Source organism: Dendropsophus ebraccatus, chromosome 9 (assembly GCF_027789765.1).
Source record: "Dendropsophus ebraccatus isolate aDenEbr1 chromosome 9, aDenEbr1.pat, whole genome shotgun sequence".
NCBI classification, from domain to species: Eukaryota; Metazoa; Chordata; class Amphibia; order Anura; family Hylidae; genus Dendropsophus; species Dendropsophus ebraccatus.
The window spans coordinates 29103740-29123997 of NC_091462.1; the positions used below are offsets into that span (position 1 = coordinate 29103740).

At 40.7% G+C, this 20258-nt stretch overlaps 1 protein-coding gene across 1 annotated transcript in view; it reads right to left on the reverse strand.

The window, feature by feature from the left end:
* COL28A1 (collagen type XXVIII alpha 1 chain) overlaps positions 1-20258 on the reverse strand; it is a 55226-nt gene that overhangs the window by 32182 nt on the left and 2786 nt on the right. The window contains exons 2-7 of the mRNA XM_069985122.1: positions 17170-17361; positions 10580-10737; positions 8806-9374; positions 6331-6351; positions 2217-2276; positions 120-173 (exon numbers count right to left, since the gene is read on the reverse strand). Coding sequence (XP_069841223.1) covers positions 120-173; positions 2217-2276; positions 6331-6351; positions 8806-9374; positions 10580-10730 — 855 coding nt within the window. The 5' untranslated portion in view covers positions 10731-10737; positions 17170-17361. The remainder of the gene's footprint in view (positions 1-119; positions 174-2216; positions 2277-6330; positions 6352-8805; positions 9375-10579; positions 10738-17169; positions 17362-20258) is intronic.

Below are 20258 nucleotides of genomic sequence, written 5' to 3' on the forward strand. Positions count from 1 at the left end.
CTTCATGTAAGATGATAACTTTTACCAATGGCATCTCACAGCATAACATAAATGATTTCTTAATATATTAGATGTAATATATTAGGTTTACATGATGGCAGATATATTTGGATACGTACCTTACTGCCTTTCTGTCCAGGAATGCCATCATCACCAGGCCGACCTTTCTTACCCTATGAAATAGAAATAGAAATAGATCTGCATTACAGAACAATAACAATAACAATAACAATAAGGAACGTCACAAAAAGAACGATCTGAATGTTTTCTTAAAAAACTGTTTCTCTGGGAGATATGTCTGGATTCACTAAAGTTGTCACTAAAACGCAGTAATAATATGTAGTGAGAGACTACCTAAAATCTCAGCCTACCAATCCTTCAAAAGTCCCCATCAATAACAGATAGAAGCTTGGAAGGACCACATACTGTAGTCTCCATTCTAAGATCTGGTAATGTCACCAACGATTGCATACATGTGGAATAAAATAAATAAATAGAAGTGCAATTCATGTTTCTAAACACTCTATCTGTCTATCTCCTATCTATCTATCTATCTATCTATCTATCTATCTATCTATCTATCTCCTATCTATCTATCTATCTATCTATCTATCTATTTATCTATCTATCTAAGAAATTCAGAATGAATGCAGCACTCGTGTAGCGATGAATGTGGTGCCAGGCGGTATATACCAGTGACCACCCGGTATAAGTTATATAAATCAGAAGAATACCGCAGCACTCATGGGATAGAATTCAACACAACGTGTTTATTTCCCCAAACCGCGACGTTTCGCTCTCCACACTGAGAGCTTTTTCAAGCAGTCAAGACTGCTTGAAAAAGCTCTCAGTGTGGAGAGCGAAACGTCTCGGTTTGGGGAAATAAACACGTTGTGTTGAATTCTATCCTATGAGTGCTGCGGTATTCTTCTGATTTATCTATCTATCTATCTATCTATCTATCTATCTATCTATCTATCTATCTATCTATCATGTTTACATATATCTTGCATCAATTCTATCAATAACTACATAAAGCATTATAAAATGTAAGACTCACTCAGGACCACTGGTGTCACTGTTGTACAATATAAATTGTCTATAAGGAGACGTAGATGAGTTAGTATAACATGTTACTGTCGGATGAATATACTTTTAGGTTGGGTTCACATGCAGCAGTAGTATGCCACCCAGAAAACTGCACACATTTTACTTTACCTACAAACAAGCTTTTACCATGCAGATATTTGACACGTGTTTTCTTGGGTGATACATGTTAAAAACAACAGGGCAGATTTACTAAAGACTTCCATTTTACACGTCACTCTTTAGATAAAGTCCCCCAAGTAAGCTGCTACAAATGTGGCAGTGTGTCATTGGTATAGGGTCTCTTTTTGCACAGTTTTATTATCATTCTGTAACATTTTAAATAATCATGTAATAAAGTAATAGATCTTGTAGATAGATGACGTACGCGTTGTTTTGAGTTGCACAGTGGTGTATATTATGTGCTGCTGGTAGGATATGTACAGCATGGTGGTCTTTGGAGAGGCTGTGGAGGAATTTTGTGCTGTCCTGTTGTATTTGGCTAGTGCTGCTTGAGGGTATTATGTGTGCTGTATGGTGATATTTATAATAGATTGGCTGGTGAGGCCCAGGTTTAAACGATTGTTCGGCATTTGAATACCAAGGGCCTGGAAAACATGGACACAGCCATAGGCCATAGGCGGTCTCCATGTTTTCCAGCACTCCTTAGGACTGTAACCACTGGTAATTAAATGCCGAACGATTGGGCCCGAGCATAGTGGAGCTGCGCTCATCTTAACTAAATAACTTGGGATATAATAACTAATGTGCTAAATGGCAGATGAGTAATCATTTTCCTAATATATTGTTGCAAAAAAGTTCTAACTAGTGTTGAGCGAATCTGTCAAAATGTTCATGTTCAGCAACGTTAACCGAACCTGAACGCTCTACACCTTAGTCCCTGCGGCTGCATAAGTTGGATGCCGCCCTAGGGAGTCCTGGAAAATGTGGATACAAACGCAGAATATATATATTATACACCTATATTCTTCATCTAATTTGCAGACAACAGGCTGCAACACTAGTGACCTTTAATCTGATTCACCTGCAGCAGCTGACACTGCGCATAGTATCGTTCATATTTCCTGTATTACTGTTTATGGCCTGTCCCAACATGGTGCTGTACTTACGGCGGTTCCTGGAAGTCCCTTTTCACCTTTTTCACAGGTACAAACTGGAGATTGTCGACACTGCAAAGAAAGAGCAGTCAGTAAGTGAGGAACGTCCCTTTAAGGATAAATACACAACAGGGCAGATGTATCACTTTATGTACTCTAGTACGTGTAGTTCTACAAAGGACTGACCCAAGTGCTGCAATATACAAATATACATAATAATAAAACTGTGTGACTCTTAGACAGTATAAGTTTAGACTTAACAGTCTAAGGGGGCACTCACACACATTCTGTAATTACGGTCCATACACGGGCAATGAGCTACTGACCAGACCTCAGAACTCCTGGCAACAACATCCATTATGATGCTGTGAGCTCGGAAACTGTGCAAATCTTTTCACTACTGTACATTAGCGCAAAGATTTAAAGGAGAAATCCGGCAAAAAGAAGCACTGTATTGCTCCCCAAAAGTTATACAATTTACCAATATACACTTATTACAGGGAATACTTATAAAGTGCTTTTTTCCCTGCACTTACTACTGCATCAAGGCTTCACTTCCTGGATAACATGGTGATGTCACTTCCTGGATAACATGGTGATGTCACTTCCTGGATAACATGGTGATGTCACTTCCTGGATAACATGGTGATGTCACTTTTTGGATAACATGGTGATGTCACTTCCTGGATAACATGGTGATGTCACTTCCTGGATAACATGGTGATGTCACTTCCTGGATAACATGGTGATGTCACAACCCGACTCCCAGAGCTGTGCGGGCTGTGGCTGCTGGAGAGGATGATGGCAGGGGGACACTGAGGGACACAGGGCACTGGAGGGACACTGAGCATCCCTCTGCCATCATCCTCTCCAGCAGCCACAGCCCTAACAGCTCTGGGAGTCGGGTTGTGACATCACCATGTTATCCAGGAAGTGACATCACCATGTTATCCAGGAAGTGAAGCCTTGATGCAGTAGTAAGTGCAAGAAAAAGCACTTTATAAGCATTTCCCGTAATAAGTGTATATTGGGGATTTGTATAACTTTTGGGGGGCAGTTCTGAAGCCTGGCCTGTAGCTCATCGCCCATATATATAGACCATGCACAGAACATTTGAATGCCCCCTAAGAATGAGGTTGATACTCTTTCATACATTTCTTGCATCTTTAGCCTGTCTAGTCTAAATTTACACCATCAGTGGCAGTGTTAAAGCCTTTTTTTACCTGCCCCAGTGCACCAAAATGCCTTATTAGCATAGTGATCAAACTCCTAATATAACGGAAAGGGTGCCGAGGATGAAGGAAAGAAGCTTACCTTTATCCCCAGCCCCCTTTGCCCCATGTCAGCAGGTTAGATTTTTTTTAACCTGCTAATAGATTCCTTTTAAAGGGAATGTATCACCTAGACTTTTCATTGGCTCATTAGAGCCAGATATTGAAACATCTCCATTTAAAAAAAAATAAAATCTGTTTTTTGATTGTAATTTTTAAAATTAAATTTTCTGTACATAAATATGGGGACAGCCATCTTACCTAAGCTATTTTTAAAGCGACTCTGTACCCACAATCTGACCCCCAAACCACTTGTACCTTCGGATAGCTGCTTTTAATCCAAGATCTGTCTTGGGGTCCTTTCAGCAGGTGATGCAGGTATTGTCCTAAAAAACAACTTTTAAACTTGTAGCCCCGTGCTAAACGGGAGTATCTATGCCCTAACTTTGCACCACCCCTCCGTCCCTCCTCCCCACCCTCTTCATCATTAGGAATGCCAATTAAACATTTTCTCCATGCTGAACATTGCACAGGTCCTTAACGATCCAGCCCATGTGCCTTGCTGACAGAGGTGGGGAATAGGAGGCAATCTGCCTGGAGCATTCCCAATGCTGAAGAGGGTGGCGAGGAGGGACGGAGGGGTGGTGCAAAGTTAGGGCACAGATACGCCCGTTGGGCACGGGGCTACAAGTTTAAAAGTAGTTTTTTAGTACAATAACTGCATCACCTGCCGAACGGACCCCAGGACAGATCTTGATTAAAAGCAGCTATCCGAAGGTACAAGTGGTTTGGGGGGGGGGGGGGGGGGGGGCAGGTCAGATTGTGGGTACAAAGTCGCTTTAACAGCATGTAGTTTGTGAAATGCTTCACAGCAAGCCCCATGGACATAGACAGCCATGAATAGGACTTGTTCCACTGACATGAACATTAATGAGCATACTCTATGACCTTAAAAAGGTATCATACCGATACCACAGGGAGGGGGAGACTGAGCTGTGAGATTCACCTATTGTTTTTTTTGTATATATCTTATGGTGTCACTCTTATAACACTTATGGTGTTATTCTGTACAGATCACTTTAAACAGACAGAACAGGACAGTCTCAGCTTAGTTTTAGGCCTAGAACTAAGCTGGGAATCAAAACTGGTTAGAATTGAAACTACTACATTTTAAGGATTATTCTATAATATAGTAAAATAAAAAATGCAAAAAGGTCAATAATAATTATTACAAAATATATTCAAGTAATTTTCTGATTATACAATCCCTTTAAGTAAAATTTTGGAGTAAAAATTACTGAATGTATAAATGGATATGCACCAGAATAGTAAATCCATGCCCAAACTTAGACAGCCCGAGCTAGTTCTAAGATAGACAATTTTAGTAATTCCAATAGTAAATCTTCCCTATTTTACCAAGCCCCTATAGCTAACTACATACAATGGTGCTAAAAGAATAAGAAATATTTCTTTAAAAAAAATAAAAATAAATCAGAGATTGAGACCGGACAATGCTGTGGCCACTGACTGACTGGGTGGGCTGGTACTACAGGTAACAGACAGAGAAAGCAGAGACCAGCTAAGGACTGGGAGGGTTGTGCAGGGAACGAAGGAGGTGACTATAGGATATTATTTTTATATAATCCCAGCTCTAGAGCAAACATGACCGGGCAACCCTTTAAATAATTAGTAGATCAAAACAATATTTCATAATTGCCCTAAGGCAGCTACATGGATTACAGTCACTGCAATAGTGCACCTGCAAGTAGAATAATCCTACATTGTTCAGGTCATATGTATCTATAGTATCTATTTCCTATCTATCTATTATCTATCTATCTATCTATCTATCTATCTATCTATCTATCTATCTATCTATTATCTATCTATCTATCTATCTATCTATCTATCTATCTATTATCTATCTATCTATCTATTATCTATCTATCTATCTATCTATCTATCTATCTATTTATCTATCTATTTATCTATCTATCTATCTATCTATCTGTCTGTCTATCTATCTATTATCTATCTATCTATCTATCTATCTATAATCTATCTATCTATCTATCTATCTATTATCTATCTATCTATCTATCTATCAATCTATCTATTTATCTATCTATTTATCTATCTATCTACCTATTTATCTATCTCCTATCTATCTATCTATCTATCTATCTCCTATCTATCTATCTATCTATCTATCTATCTATCTATCTATCTATCTATCTTCTATCTATCTATCTATCTATCTATCTATCTATCTATCTCTATCTATCTATCTATCTATCTATCTATCTATCTATCTCCTATCTATCTATCTATCTATCTATCTATCTATCTATCTATCTATCTATCTCCTATCTATCTATCTATCTATCTATCTATCTATCTATCTATCTATCTAATAGATAATCCATGGCACTCACGGGGTTAAACGGTGAAAAAAGTGTCTTGTTTTGGAATGCTGCAATAAATCACTTACTTTTTTCACCGTTTAACCCCGTGAGTGCCGTGGATTATCTATTTGCTATTTGGGAACGATCTGTGGTCAGGATCCAGGACCGCTGGCACCCGAACATTTTTGAGCAGTGCTGCTTAGATTTTCTGTTACATATCTATCTATCTATCTATCTATCTATCTATCTATCTATCTATCTATCTATCTATCTACTCTTTTCCCTATTCTTCCCTCATGTTGTTATGTATAACCTAATATCTAGATATTCCTATGCTAGTATGATTTATACCTTATGTTTAGTAGTTACATTAGACTCCAATGATAACATTTTCTAAGCTCTTTCATTTTTTATTCACATTCTGCATTGTAAACAGCTGCCAGTACTTACCCCTTCTTCTGCAAGTTCTTTCTGCAAAGGGAAAAGAAAGATATATAAATATATAAAAATATAAACTTTACCACACAAACATTTTCTAATATTTCTTCTCTTGATTTAAAAAAAACTTCTAGAACACTAAAACCAGATATTAATCTATATATAAAACTATTAACGATATAGCGTAAGGTCTGGGCCACTACTCCATAGTAATGGCTCCAAAATGTTTAGCTGCCCAAAAATCAAAGGCAATCTGTGCATAGACCTGATAGGAGGGCAATGCAGAATGAACTGGCTGGACGACTCAGTATCAATGCAATGTTCAAAGTTGTCACAAGGCAACTGCATTGGATTACAATCTGTTATGTCTTACAAGCCATTCATTGGACTAATGCACTACTTATATTAGCCGGAACAATATGCCTTGCTTTGGGAGCTTGAAAGCCAAGCTATGCCACTGCATAAAGCAAGACAGCCTTCCATCGTACTATTATAGCAACCTCCACTAGGGGGAGCTAACTGCACACAGAAACATACAGCTCCCATCAGGATCAGTGACGACTGTATGAATAAATATGCATTTAGTTCCCCCTACTGGTGGCTGCTGCCAGACCGAATTTTGTCATTTAAAAGGGTTATCCAGCACTACAAAAACATGCCAGCTTTCTTCCAGAGACAGCACTACTCTTGTCTCCAGGTCAGGTGGGGTTTGCAAATAATCTCCATTTACTTCAATAGAACTGAGTTGCAAAACTCCTCACAAACTGGAGACAAGAGTGGGGCTGACTCTGGAAGAAAGTGGCCATGTTTTTGTAGTGCTCAAACTTTACGAAGAGTTGAAAAATGAAGCTGTGATGAAGCTTTGGATTGGATGGATCTCACCTAGGTTGGATTGTCCTCCACTTAGATAAAGTAACCTTCTTTTTCAAGGGGTTAATACTGTCAAAACATGGACTTCCAGAGCAGAGAGAGACTAAAAGAATTGTGTCTGTCTGGAGGACCCAGCAGGTCCCTAAATTCTAAGGACAATGCAACATTGAGTTCAGTGAATAACATGTAATACCTCATTTACCCTGCGGAGGTGCTGCAGAGGAATTAAATACCTGCTGCCATGCTTCAGTAGAGGCAGCCTATGATCAACCTCTTATGAGGCACTACTCTTACAAAAAGGGATAGTAAAAAGCAGACAATTTTTTTTTATGTTAAATAGGAATACGTTATCTACAATTAAAAGGGGTTATCCAGGGACAATCATTTTCTTTCAAATCAACTGGTGTCAAAAAGTTATACAGATTTGTAATTTACTTAAATTTAATTATTTAGAAATCTCAAGTCTTCACAAACTTATCAGCTGCTTTATGTCCTGCAGGAAGTGGTGTTTTCTTTTCAGTTTGACACAGTGCTCTCTGCTGACATCACTGTCCAGAGCAGTAGCAAATCCTCATAGAAAACCTCTTCTGCTCTGGACAGTTCCTGACATGGACAGAGGTGTCAGCAGAGAGCACTGTGATAGACTGACAGGAAAACATTTCCTTCGGGACATACAGCAGCTGATTAGTATTGGAAGAATTGAGATTTTTAAGTAGAAGTAAATTACAAATCTATATAACTTTCTGAAATCAGTTGATTTGAAAGAAAAAGATTTTCGCTGGATAACCCCTTGAAGTATTGTGTAAACCAGGCTGAAAAAACTTTATTTCCATGCATGGAATACAGATGTGCATTGGATTTGAATGAGCCTTTATTTCGGTATGAATGTGATTACTCAGCTCAGCTTGTACACCAATCTTTATATAGGGCCTGTGGTCCACCATAGAGATGTTCTCAGTTATTTTAAAGGGGTTATCCAGGATTAGAAAAAACACAGCTTCTTTCTTGCAAAAACAGCGCCAGCCTGTCCTCAGTTTGTGTGTGGTATTACATTTCAGATAAGTGGTGTTGAGAAAAGGGGCCATATTTTTGTTAGGCTGGACCACCACTTTAATTTATGAGCCAAATACAGATATGATACTTATGACGGATAAATATTTTAATGCTGCTTTGACCATATCGATCCAAATACAAGTGATAAAATTTTAAAGATAAAGGGGGAGATTTATCAAACATGGTGTAAAGTGAAACTGGCTCAGTTGCCCCTAGCAACCAAGCAGACTTCACCTTTCATTCCTCACAGACTCTTTGGAAAATGAAAGGTGGAATCTGATTGGTTGCTAGGGGCAACTGAGCCAGTTTCACTTTACACCATGTTTGATAAATCTCCCCCATTGATGTTAAGACTGAAGTCCCCAGGATATAAATTACTGGGATTCCCTACTGTCTTAGGCATAAATATAATATATCAGTGGTGAAGTAACTCTCTCTTACGGTATGTAACATGGGACAATGTACTAATACAGGAACCAGGTACAGGTACTTTCCCTCTATATAGGTTAGTATTGCATTTTTGCATTGGCAGAAATTCATACATGATAGTGACTTGTTACTTACCACTTCCTTGATGATTCTATCCAGTATATCCGTCTCCTGCAAATGGAAGACAAACCTGGTGGCTGGCACACTCGCCAGGAGACGTAGTTTTGCAGCGTTGGCGGCCTCCTTGGCTACGGACGTCATTCCAACAATGAAAAGCTTAACGTCGTGGTTTTTGGCGTTAGCGGTAGCAGCAAATATATCGGGATTTCTGGGATGGTCTACCCCATCGGTGAGAAGCATGGCCACCTTCACGCTTTTGTGTGTACCTTCATTCATATACAGCTGAGTTAAGTTTGTTATGGCGTAGGAGGTGAATGTGCCGTGGCCGATATATGCAATGGGAGCAATGCGGGCTTTAAAATTGTCCGGTCCTTTCCAGTCTCTGAATGTCTGCTCTATCTGGACGGTGCTGCTGTACTGTATTAGTGCCATCCTCCAGCTAAAGGGCCTCTTGGAGTCCAGCTGAACACCCTTCAGCTTATCTACCATTTGCAAGACAAATCTTTTCTCCTGATTGTGATTATAGTCCTTAGCACTTTCTGAACTGTCCAGGAGGAAGGCCATTTCCAGAAGGCAGTCTTCATCTGGAATGAGATCACAGGACATGAGGGATGTCCACATAACGTGGTTACAATCAATTAGGGTATGTGCACACTACGGAATTTCCGCAGAGACTTTAAGCGGATTCTGCTTGAAGTTCCGCCCTTTCCATAGACCCAATGATATTTCCTGGCGGATTCCACAGTACAACCAAAGAATTGACTTTTACATTTTTTGGGCAGACGGCGGAATTCGCCGGCAAATATCTATGAAAGGGGCGGGGTCTATGAAACTGAACTTCAAGTGGAGGTTGCCCGCTCTCCGTGGAAATTCTGTAGTGTGCATGTACCCTTACTGATAACACTTTGTATTAAAAAAAACAAAAAAAACATTTTGCAACTTACAAAATGAAGCAAATTTGCATATAGTCTTTAAAAAAAAAAATTTCTATCATTTTGCATCTACATCTCCTCTACAGACCATTGTGTCTCCATGGTAACAGACAACAAAAAGCCCTCTGTGTAGTCTGATCATACAGTCATTCTCCATGTCATCTGTCTCATACACTAACCTATATCTATGTTAGCAAGATGTAGGGGGCAAGGAGAAGAGAATAACATATAACGACAGAAACAAACTACACCGTATTTGCAGTCAGTAACCACAGAGAAACATAGTTACATAAAGGAGCTGAGGACTATTTAAACGTTAAGTTAAATGTTATAATTAAAAGAAAATTGTTGGCAAAACTTTTTGGACTTTTTCTTCTTCTTTGGGACATCTCCTTAGGCTAGGCCATCAATATCAGATCATTTCCAACCCCCCTCCACTGATCAGCTAAAGTATAGGCCATCAATATTAACCCCTTCATGCAGGGGGATATGAAGCGGGCTCAGAAACGTTTCACAACTTCCTGAGACCAGATTTAACCACATAGATGCCACTGTCAATAAATACTGCTGCATCTAGGTGGTAGAAAACTGTGCACAATCTCCCTCAATTCTATTGTTTGACATAACAGCCAGGAACCCGCTGAAGGTCTCCATGGCTGAAAGAATATTAGTCTTATTACAGCCTGCCCATGACAGACTGTGCAAGGATATGAGCAGTCTGACACTTGCTGCAATCATCTGTGTTGCATTAAACCATATAACCCTATGAAGGTTAAAAATGTAATGGAAAAAGTTTTAAATATCAATAAATTTTTAAAAGGCACCCCCCCCCCCCCCAATTTTCCTTTTTTTTATACCTTGTTCACTGAGGTTGGGAACCTTCTCCACAGGACTGGATATTAAAGCTTTGGGCCGATATCTTCCATTTCTTCTCTCTTCAAAATAATGCTGGGCCACGGAGGTGTGGACATGTAATAAGAACAGGAACCACCAAACCCGAGGAAACATGACTAATCTACAGATAGAAAAAATTATTGATTAGTTCAAAAACATGGCATACGCCATTCATTCATTTCTGAAAACTCTAGAATGATTCCAAGTGAAATGAAACCTTTAAATTGGTTGTTTAATGCTAACTCAATGGGGGAGATTTATCAAAGGGTGTAAAATTTAGACTGGTGCAAACTGACCACAGCAACCAATCACTGCTCAGCTTCCAGCTATGGTGAAAGGAAAGAGAAGCTGTGATTGGTTGCTGGGGGAAGTTTGCACCAGTCTAAATTTTACACCCTTTGATAAATCTCCCCCAATGTCTTTTCTATCCAATATTTAAACTAGGTTCTAGAAAGAACTATGTAATATCTACATATATGACTTGCGGTAATGATCCACACAACATGTGGAGGTAAATACCTTTGTATCATTCAAAGTGTAATTGACATAACATAGCTAAAAGCAAAGAGACAAACATTCCTCTGACCTGGTATGTGCTGCTCTATTCATTTCAGCCACTAGGTGGCGCTGATGTATTCACAATACTCTGACTCTTCCAGATTGTTCATAAATGTCCCCCATAATGTCTAAATGCTCTAAGGGGAACTCCACATTTGAGTTGTTTTCTCTGTTTACCTGCTTCAGCATTTCAGCTGAAGTACGATTAAAATAATAATAATAAAAAAAAGACAAGGGATCGCTGCATGATGGACACCAAGGGCGCCCAACAGACCCCTTTGACTTTAATGTGGTCCGTTTAATCTCTTGTCCTCATTTCATGCGACAAAAACATCTTACATCATGCGTTATCTTGCCCGGTCTTTTGGACAGATCTGCAACAGAGCCTCCAAAACAGGTGCTTCTCCCTCTCCAACGCTCCTTCTACCCTGGCACCTTTATCATTATCAGCAGCTTGGACCCTGCATCCAGCTGGTTGTGTAAAAAAATTGAAAAGGGGTTTTCTATAACTATAATGTTGATGACCTTAATATGGACCATCAATATCAGTTTGGTGGTGGTCTATGTTCTGGCACCCCCATACTGATCCTGCAGAGCCCCAGCTGCACCACCTCCATTGTTTAGGAGACCCGACTCAGTACTTTGGATGGTGGCTGTGTCAGGTATGGCAGCCATTTATTTAAAGGGGTTTCCCCAACTTGCAAACTGTCTGATTGCAGGGGGCCTGACTGCTGTTGAGACTGGGGAGGGGCATGATTGGAGTAGCATTGCATATGCTGTGGATCCTTTGGATGCAGGACCAGTCACCGCCACTACAGAATCTAGTGAAAAGGACTGAACAATCTGCTCACTGATTGGATAATTGGTCTGACCCCTATCTATCTAATATTGGAGAACTAAGGATAGTCTATCAGTGCTACTGTCCTGGAAAATCACTTTAAATGCACTTTAAAGGCCATAGTATAATGTTCTGGCCCTGGCCACATGTGTATGTTAAAGTACACATCACTAAGCCATAGAGCTTTAAAGCAATAACTTCTTTAGACTCCTATTCCGGCATGTCCCTAGATATCGGCGTATACGTGTCTCTGGAAACCGCAATTAGTAATGCCGATTAGTAATGCAATGATACACACATTTTAGAAGACGGCATGCGATAAAAAGAAAATGTATTCCCAGATTAATCTTCAGGTATCAGCCCTGGAGCTAAACTTCACTTCTTAGGTTTGAGTAGTCTCGGGGGCAACTCCGTGGTTTCGCTAAGAATGTCTCTAAGCTGGGGGTCAGAAATAGTACAAACATTTAGAGAAGGCTTCCACCGTCGTGTTTAAACCTGCGTTCCCTTCCAGCTTATGGAATATTCACATTTTATGATATCATGATTATATAGTGTCAGATCGAGTCAAGCCCGGTAATATAAAAAAGTGATTGATGTTTATATAAAATATTTATTGTAATGTATACAGGATGAGCATAGGCCAAAAAGAAGTTATAAAAATGCAGGTCTTGTTGTCTAATCATAGTTACCATGTTTCCCTGAAAATAGGATATAAGATCCCCCTCCCCCAACTACCAGCTAGGCTAAAGTAAGACATCCCACCGAAAGTAAGGCACCCCCCCAAAAAAGGCACCCCCCTGAAAGTAAGACCGCAACCCACCTTCGCTCCCCCCCATACTCACCTAATCCCCATTTGGACCATCAAATTGGTGCTGGCCTGCAGAATGTTGCCCACATACACCCCTGCCACACGCTCTATACTATGCCCCCGCCGCATGTCCCAGTCATGCATCCCCACTGCATGCCCCTTGTTCCCTTCTCGGCTGGTGAGTGAGCCTGGGGGAAAGCCAGGGGCAGAGCTGGTGGGAGAGCTGGGGGGGGGAGAGCCTGGGCCAGGAAGAGAGCCAGGGGCAGAGCTGGGGGGAGAGCCTGAGCCGGGGAGAGCCTGGGCCAGGGGCTGAACCGGGGGGAGAGCCTGGGCCGGGGAGAGAGCCAGGGGCAGAGCTGGGGGGAGAGCCTGAGCCGGGGAGAGCCTGGGCCAGGGGCTGAACCGGGGGGAGAGCCTGGGCCGGGGAGAGAGCCAGGGGCAGAGCTGGTGGGAGAGCCTGAGCCGGGGGAGAGTTGGGGGCTGAGCCGAGGGGAGAGTTGGGGGCTGAGCCAGGGGGGGAGACATCCCTCCAAAATAAGACATAGGGGGAGATTTATCAAACTGGTGTAAAGTAGAATTGGCTCAATTGCCCCTAGCAACCAATCAGATTCCACTTTTCATTCCTCGCAGACTCTTTGAAAAATGACAGGTGGAATCTGATTGGTTGCTAGGGGCAACTGAGACAATTCTACTTTACACCAGTTTGATAAATCTCCCCCATAGTGCATCTTTGGGAGCAAAAAATAATATAAGGCACTGTCTTATTTTCAGCGAAACTTCTGAACCCGCTGAACCCAAGCGTGTGGCATTTGATTACCGGTGGCTAAAGAAATTGGATGCAGCCCTAAGCAGTCCAGGAAAACATGAATATTGCCTATGGCCTATGGCTGTATCCATGTATTCCAGGCAGCCTTAGGGCTGCATCCATTTTCTTCAGCCACTGGTAATCAAATGAAGAGCAGGTGAACCCCAGCGTGCTTGATATCTCTAATCCTGATGTCTGCTGGTGGGCTCAGCTGACTATTCCTTCTATAATTTCTCCTTGTATCTAGAATGAAGCAATTACAGGATACAATGAATACCTGGGCCTCCCTATGTGACATTGAACTCTCTTTTAGCTTGTAATTTGGAGAGACTCGAGGACTGTAATATGGTCATTACACAAGATTTAAGGCAGGGATGGGGAACCTTAGGCCCTCCTGCTGTTGCAAAACTACAATTCCCCTCATGATTGGACAGCCAAAGTTTTAGCTTCCATAGTAATTGTTGTTGTACATGTGTAAAACCTTGCATCTGGTTGAAAAAAAACACACCTGCTTTTCTTTTTCCAGAAACAGGACTACTCTTGTCCATGGGATATGTCTGGTATTTAAAAGGACTTATCAGGGATTACAGAAACATAGCTCTTTTCTTCTAGAAACAGCACCACCCTTGTTTTCAGTCTGTCTGTGGTATGGCAGCTCATTCCTATTAAAGTAAATGAAGCTGAGCTGCAGTAGCAAGTTTTTTTTGGAAGCAATCATGATTAACCTCTTTAAAGCCAATGTACCATCAGTACATTCACTTTAAGTTTTGCACATAGATAGAACGGCGCTGATGCGGGGAAGCCGGTGCCACAGTCCTTTTTTTGAACCACGGCCCGGTTCCCACATACAGCGCCGTTCTATCCATGTGCAAAAACTTAAAGCGAATGTACTCACGGTACAATCGCTTTAAGCGCATTTCTAGTGAATACTGCAGTACTAGACACAGCCCATGGACAGGAGGGGCACTGTGTTAAATGGAAAGCAAACCCCATTTTCTCAACATGAAATACGAAAAAAAAAAAGAAACATTACCAACATATATTGAAGGTTGTATATGATGGTAGAGATACAGTTTACATTTTTCGTTCAGTGCATTGTGTTTATATTTAGTGTCAGAATCCTTTCCCCCATAGGACATTTAGCTCAGTTTTTCTTTTGCAGCCTGCGAGTTCTCACATATAGTGCAGACTGCTCTGTCCCATTCAGAGTGCTCAGTCTCCAGCCAATTCATCTCCTCTCCTGAATGATGATCTAAGCTGATTTATGAGCAGAGCTCCAGAAGAACATCCAGAACATGAAAAAGAGAGAGGAGGCTGAAGACCCAGACATCATACAGTCCCTCTAAATAAGACAGGGCAGCATGGACTATATGTGAAAATGCAGGAGAAGCAACATTTTTTTTATTTAAAAAAAGAACAGTGGTAACAATATTATTTACACCAGTGCTTCTCAATTCCAGTCCTCATGGCCCACCAACTAGTCCTATTTTAAGGATATCCCATACAAAGAGACCTCTGATAATACCTAATCCACTGAGTGGAATACTAAGGAGATTAAAACATGACCTGTTGGTGGCCATGAGGACTGGCATTGAGAAGTGTTGTTTTACACCATATTCAGTAAAAAAAAATAATAATGAAAAACTGGGTCCATAGCCTTTAAAGGGATTTTCTGGTACATTTTTCATCCTGTAGTTCAGGCAGTGAAGTAAATGAGAGCTGAGCTGTAGTAACACAAAATGACCACTACACAATGTATGGAGCTGTTTGCTTCCTGCTATGTTCACTGTGTATTCCAGGTGTTGCAGATTCCCACCAATCAGATATATATGGCTTATCCTAAGAATAGGTCATCATTTAAAAAAATGTTTTGAGAACATTCCTGTGGTTGATACAAGACCTGGTTCTATGTCTCCTCCCACTCCCAATGCCACCTATGCAAACAATGAAGAGGATTACCAACCCAAGGCATCCTTCTGCTTTTCAAATGGTAGGTTGTAGTGATGGGCCACCTGCCCAGAAATAGGGATGTTCAATAGAACACACCAGCACCAATAGAAGGGCCACATGTAATTTTTTAGGCAGACTCCATAATCTAATGTTTTTGACATAAATGTTTTCTAAAGACATGATGAGATGTTTTTTGCCAGAATCTTTTTGGACCAATATATATATATATATATATATATATATATATATATATATATATATAGGCCTGTTTGGGCATATACCTAATTGGGAGTTTCTATATACAGTCCTACAAGTTTTCACCAATTTTTTGGAACACTATATGCAAATAAAAACAGCAACCCAAATAGATACTTAAAATACAGATTAAATATTATCCATAGGAGCTTTAACTAAGGGGGAACTTCAAAGAAGAGGCCGTTGTAGAACATTGACGCTCTCATTGATTGGTTGAGAAGGATCACCTGACCTTTTTTTGCTTTTTTGAATACAAGATGTTCTTTTATCATCCCGCCCTTGAATCGGGAGGTGTTACGTAGGGACTGAGGAGCCTGGATGGGACTCCTATAGTTTTCCCAAGACTCTTATCTATGTAAACTTTTCAGAACATTTAGAATAATGACATTCAGTGATAGTCAGTATGTGGTGTACCTGTACGCATTAAAAAAAGCATTTATATACAATAGGACTTTTGCTCCCCCGGTAAACATGAGCCACTACCAGATCCATAAGGACCTGTCTGGTTCAGACCATGTTGCAGGTGCGGCAGCACTGGGGGATTGCACTTGGTGATGCTTTCTAGGCTATGAAGCATTGCATATCTGGGTTATTACTTGAGATTAGCGAACATCCCGATGTTCAGTTCGGATCCTGAACATGAACATAAAAAAAAAAAAAAAAAAAAAGATTGTGATCGGTTCGTGTTCGCCGAATATTCACGAACAAATAACGAACATGCAGTAGAAGCGTTCGTTTCGTTCTACGCACATGCGTACAGATTCGGACGTTCGCAAGTTCCAATATGTTCGAAAATGATCGTTACAACCAACCATTCTAATCATCGAACGAATTGCTCCTGATCGCCGAACGCAAACAATTACAAACCATCACTGACAGCCAAGTTTATTCTAGACATTCTTTGTAGCCACGGAGACCTAATAAATTACATATTTATCCCCATAAGTGTGCAGGATTTTTTTTCTTTAAGGGTGCGTTCACACCTACAGGATCTGCAGCAGATTTGATGGTGTGTTCAGTTATTTAAATGAAATCTGCTGCAGAAAATCTACTGCAGATCCTGTAGGTGTGAACGCACCATATATGTGTATTTTATTTTGTTAATTGTGGTCATTTGAAAAATAAATTAATAATTAATAAATAAATATATATATATATATATATATATATATATATATATATATATATATAAAACTAACACAAAACAACAACTATCAAAAAGCCTAAAATACCCTGGTATTCTATCTGTTCACTTCATAGACATAGCAAAAGAACAACTATTTGCATTAATACTGCAGATAACTAGTAAGCAGAGAGTCTGTGGAATGAGAGGATTTACCTGGGAGGGACAGTGCGGAGTGAGGTAGATGAGGGGTTGTAGGAGAGAAGAGCCGGGCTGCAGATGTTAATAGCCACAGGGTTTCTTCCCCATCTTCCTGCTAATCCTTCTTCTGAAGATCTGCACTGAACACTTCTCTAAAATTTAGTCTTATAGGTGTGGGCTGGACGACTTCTACACCTGTCAGAAAAGCTGAAATATTGTTAACATGGGGGGCTTATGCAAATTCACGTGTGAGGAGGGTCTGTGCATTTTAAGGTGTGACACAACGTAAGGATTGGAATCGTGAAATGCCTAAAGCAGCATTCAGGAATAGTTCACAAAATACCTGTATGGAAATTCTTAAGCAGTTTCCATTGAGAAGAGCTGTAATTATTAAGTGATGTTATTTAAAGGAGTAATCCAGCAAAAAAAAAAAAAAAAAAAAGATTTATAGTTTACTTCTATTAAAAAATCTCCAGTACGTATCAGCTGCTGTATGTCGTGCAGGAAGTGATGTATTCTTTCCATTCTGACACAGTGCTCTCTGCTGCCACCTCTGTCCATGTCAGGAACTGTCCAGAGCAGTAGCAAATCCCCATAGAAAACCTCTCCTGCTCTGGACAGTTCCTGACATGGACAGAGGTGGCACCTGAATGCTATTATCTAATACCCGTCCTGCCCTCCACCCTATCTAACATGTTAGGGATGAACTAGAATACAGACAGTAAGCCAGGCCCTCTTGTCTAATATCTGTGTCCGTCAAACATGGATGGATTTTTTGGATGAATGGACAAAATTTCACACAGACGCCTCCAAAATCTTGTAGGAAGTCTTTCTAAAAGAGTAGAAATTGTTATAACTGCATAGGGCAACCAACCCCTTATTAAAGGAGAATTTTTAGCTCATAAAGATGGCAAACCAAAATTCTGAAAGGTAGGAATTATGTAATTTGTGTAACTCCCATTGACTTTAATGAGAGCTGCGCAAGCTGCATAGTCCTGTAAACTATTCTGTTTATGAAACTCTACAAGCTCATACCGGTGGATGAAGAAGTTGGATGCAACCCTAGGGAGTCCTGGGAAACAAGGATACAGCCTTAGGCCATAGGCCACATCCATGTTTTCTAGGCAGCCTTAGGGCTGCATCCAACTTCTTCAGTTCGCTCAAGTTCGGAAGAAAACCTAACCCTGTGCAAGGTTCACACATTTCCAATTATTATTTAACGCCACAACTACGCAAACAACATAGTTGGCGAGGATATGTGATTTGCGCAGCTCCTATTAAAGTCAATGGGCACTATGCAAATTATGTACTTCCGCTCCTTCGGCTGTTTTTGGCCTCCTCTGCCAGCTGGGGCCAAGAAGCCATCTTAATGAGATGGGAATACCCTTTAATTGCCTATGGCTTTAGAATGGGATATTCCATAAGCTTATATACAGTAGGTGTAATGTCTAGGAGTCTCAATAATTGTGTCCATATAGTTTGTTATATGTTTATCATTTGTTCGGGGGGCTAGTGCCATAGGGGAAAGGAAATGGTTTTAGGTGTTTTAATTACATTTCTGCCCCCCTTTCATATTATCTTTGTGGGGCTTTTTTTAATGCAATGTATTTGTCCTTTAAATTCTTTGCCAGTCATGCACATTAAGAAGTTAAAGTCAATCTGTATCACCCGAACACCTCCCAAAACCCAGATACCGTTCGTTAGCTCTTCTCAATCCATGCCTGGTCCAGGGGGGTCTATCTGCGTCCTAGGGTCGGTGTTCAAGTAAAAAACGTCTTTTATTCAGGTGATGCAGCGAAGTGTCAAAGGGGTGGGGCCTAGAGCATCCATGTCCTAGGCCTGCAGCACCTTCTGTGTCCCTGGGCTTGACCTTTATGTTCTGCAGGCCTAGGGCACAGAAGCTTTAGGCCCCGCTCCTTTGAAAGACGTTTTCATGCAAACACTGGCCACAGGAGACAGATAGACCCCCGCACCAGGCATGGAGTAAGAAGAGCTAACGAACAGTGCTGAGGATTTGGGGGCTATGTTCAGGCGATACAGATTCGCTTTAATTCCCATTTGCCATATGTCTACCTTATGTTGGCATCAGTTTGTTAATGTCCTCTTCCTTTTTTAGGAAGTTAGCGGGCCTAGAAGTTTTCAGATTTTCTTGAATTTTCAGTTTTTCTTAAATTTCCAACATCGATGTTTTTTAAAGCTTCACTTCATTTCTGAAGTGTATTTTAGAAGCCTGTATGCTAGACATCCCATTTAGCACCCAATTTTAAAAACTGCACCCCAAAGAATTACCAACAAGGTTTAGGAATTTTAACGCTTTAGCTGCTTAAAAGGAATTAAAGTGGAGGTGAATCTTAAATACAGTGGTGCCTTGGATTACGAGCATAATTTGTTCCAGGACCGTGCTTGTAATCCAAATCCACTCTTAAACCAAAGCAAATTTTCCCATATGAAATCACTGATATGCAGACAATTGGTTCCACACCCCAAAAATAATTTTTTATTCTGATTACCAGGTAAAACAAATGAAACAAACATTTAGAAAGCTGAATCTGTCATATTATAAGTTACTGTACAGTATAGCAATCAGCATGTGGAGTATAATGTATAGTAAGGGCATAAACCTGAAAGAACAGCAGCAGTTTAGATACAGGATGGAACTGCAGATCCCGAAAATGCAGTAGCATAGTACAACAGGCTAGAATAGAGAAGCAGGACTGCTGTCAGGGCCTGTGTGGTCACATGACAGCAATGGGGGAGGTGTGTGTGTTCAGCATGGACCAATCAGGAAGGGAGAATCACAGAGCTGTGCAGGAGGACAGTGACAGAAACATTTCTATACAGCAGTGTGAATGGCTGAGTGTAAGTGCAGACACATTAAAGCAGGAATGGAGAGGATGGGAAACAAAAGGGCTGACAGAGACTACAGGAAGGAATGAGCAGGGCAGGTGTGGGCACAGTATAACAGCACTCTCTGTCTGGGGAGAGAGAGATTACAGCTATGGCGAGAGTACCTCCACCGTCCTGTCCCCTAATGCAAGCCTCAGCCTGAAGTGGATCTGCTATGATTTGGAAGGTGAGGGAGATTTCCTGGGCTGTAGACCCCG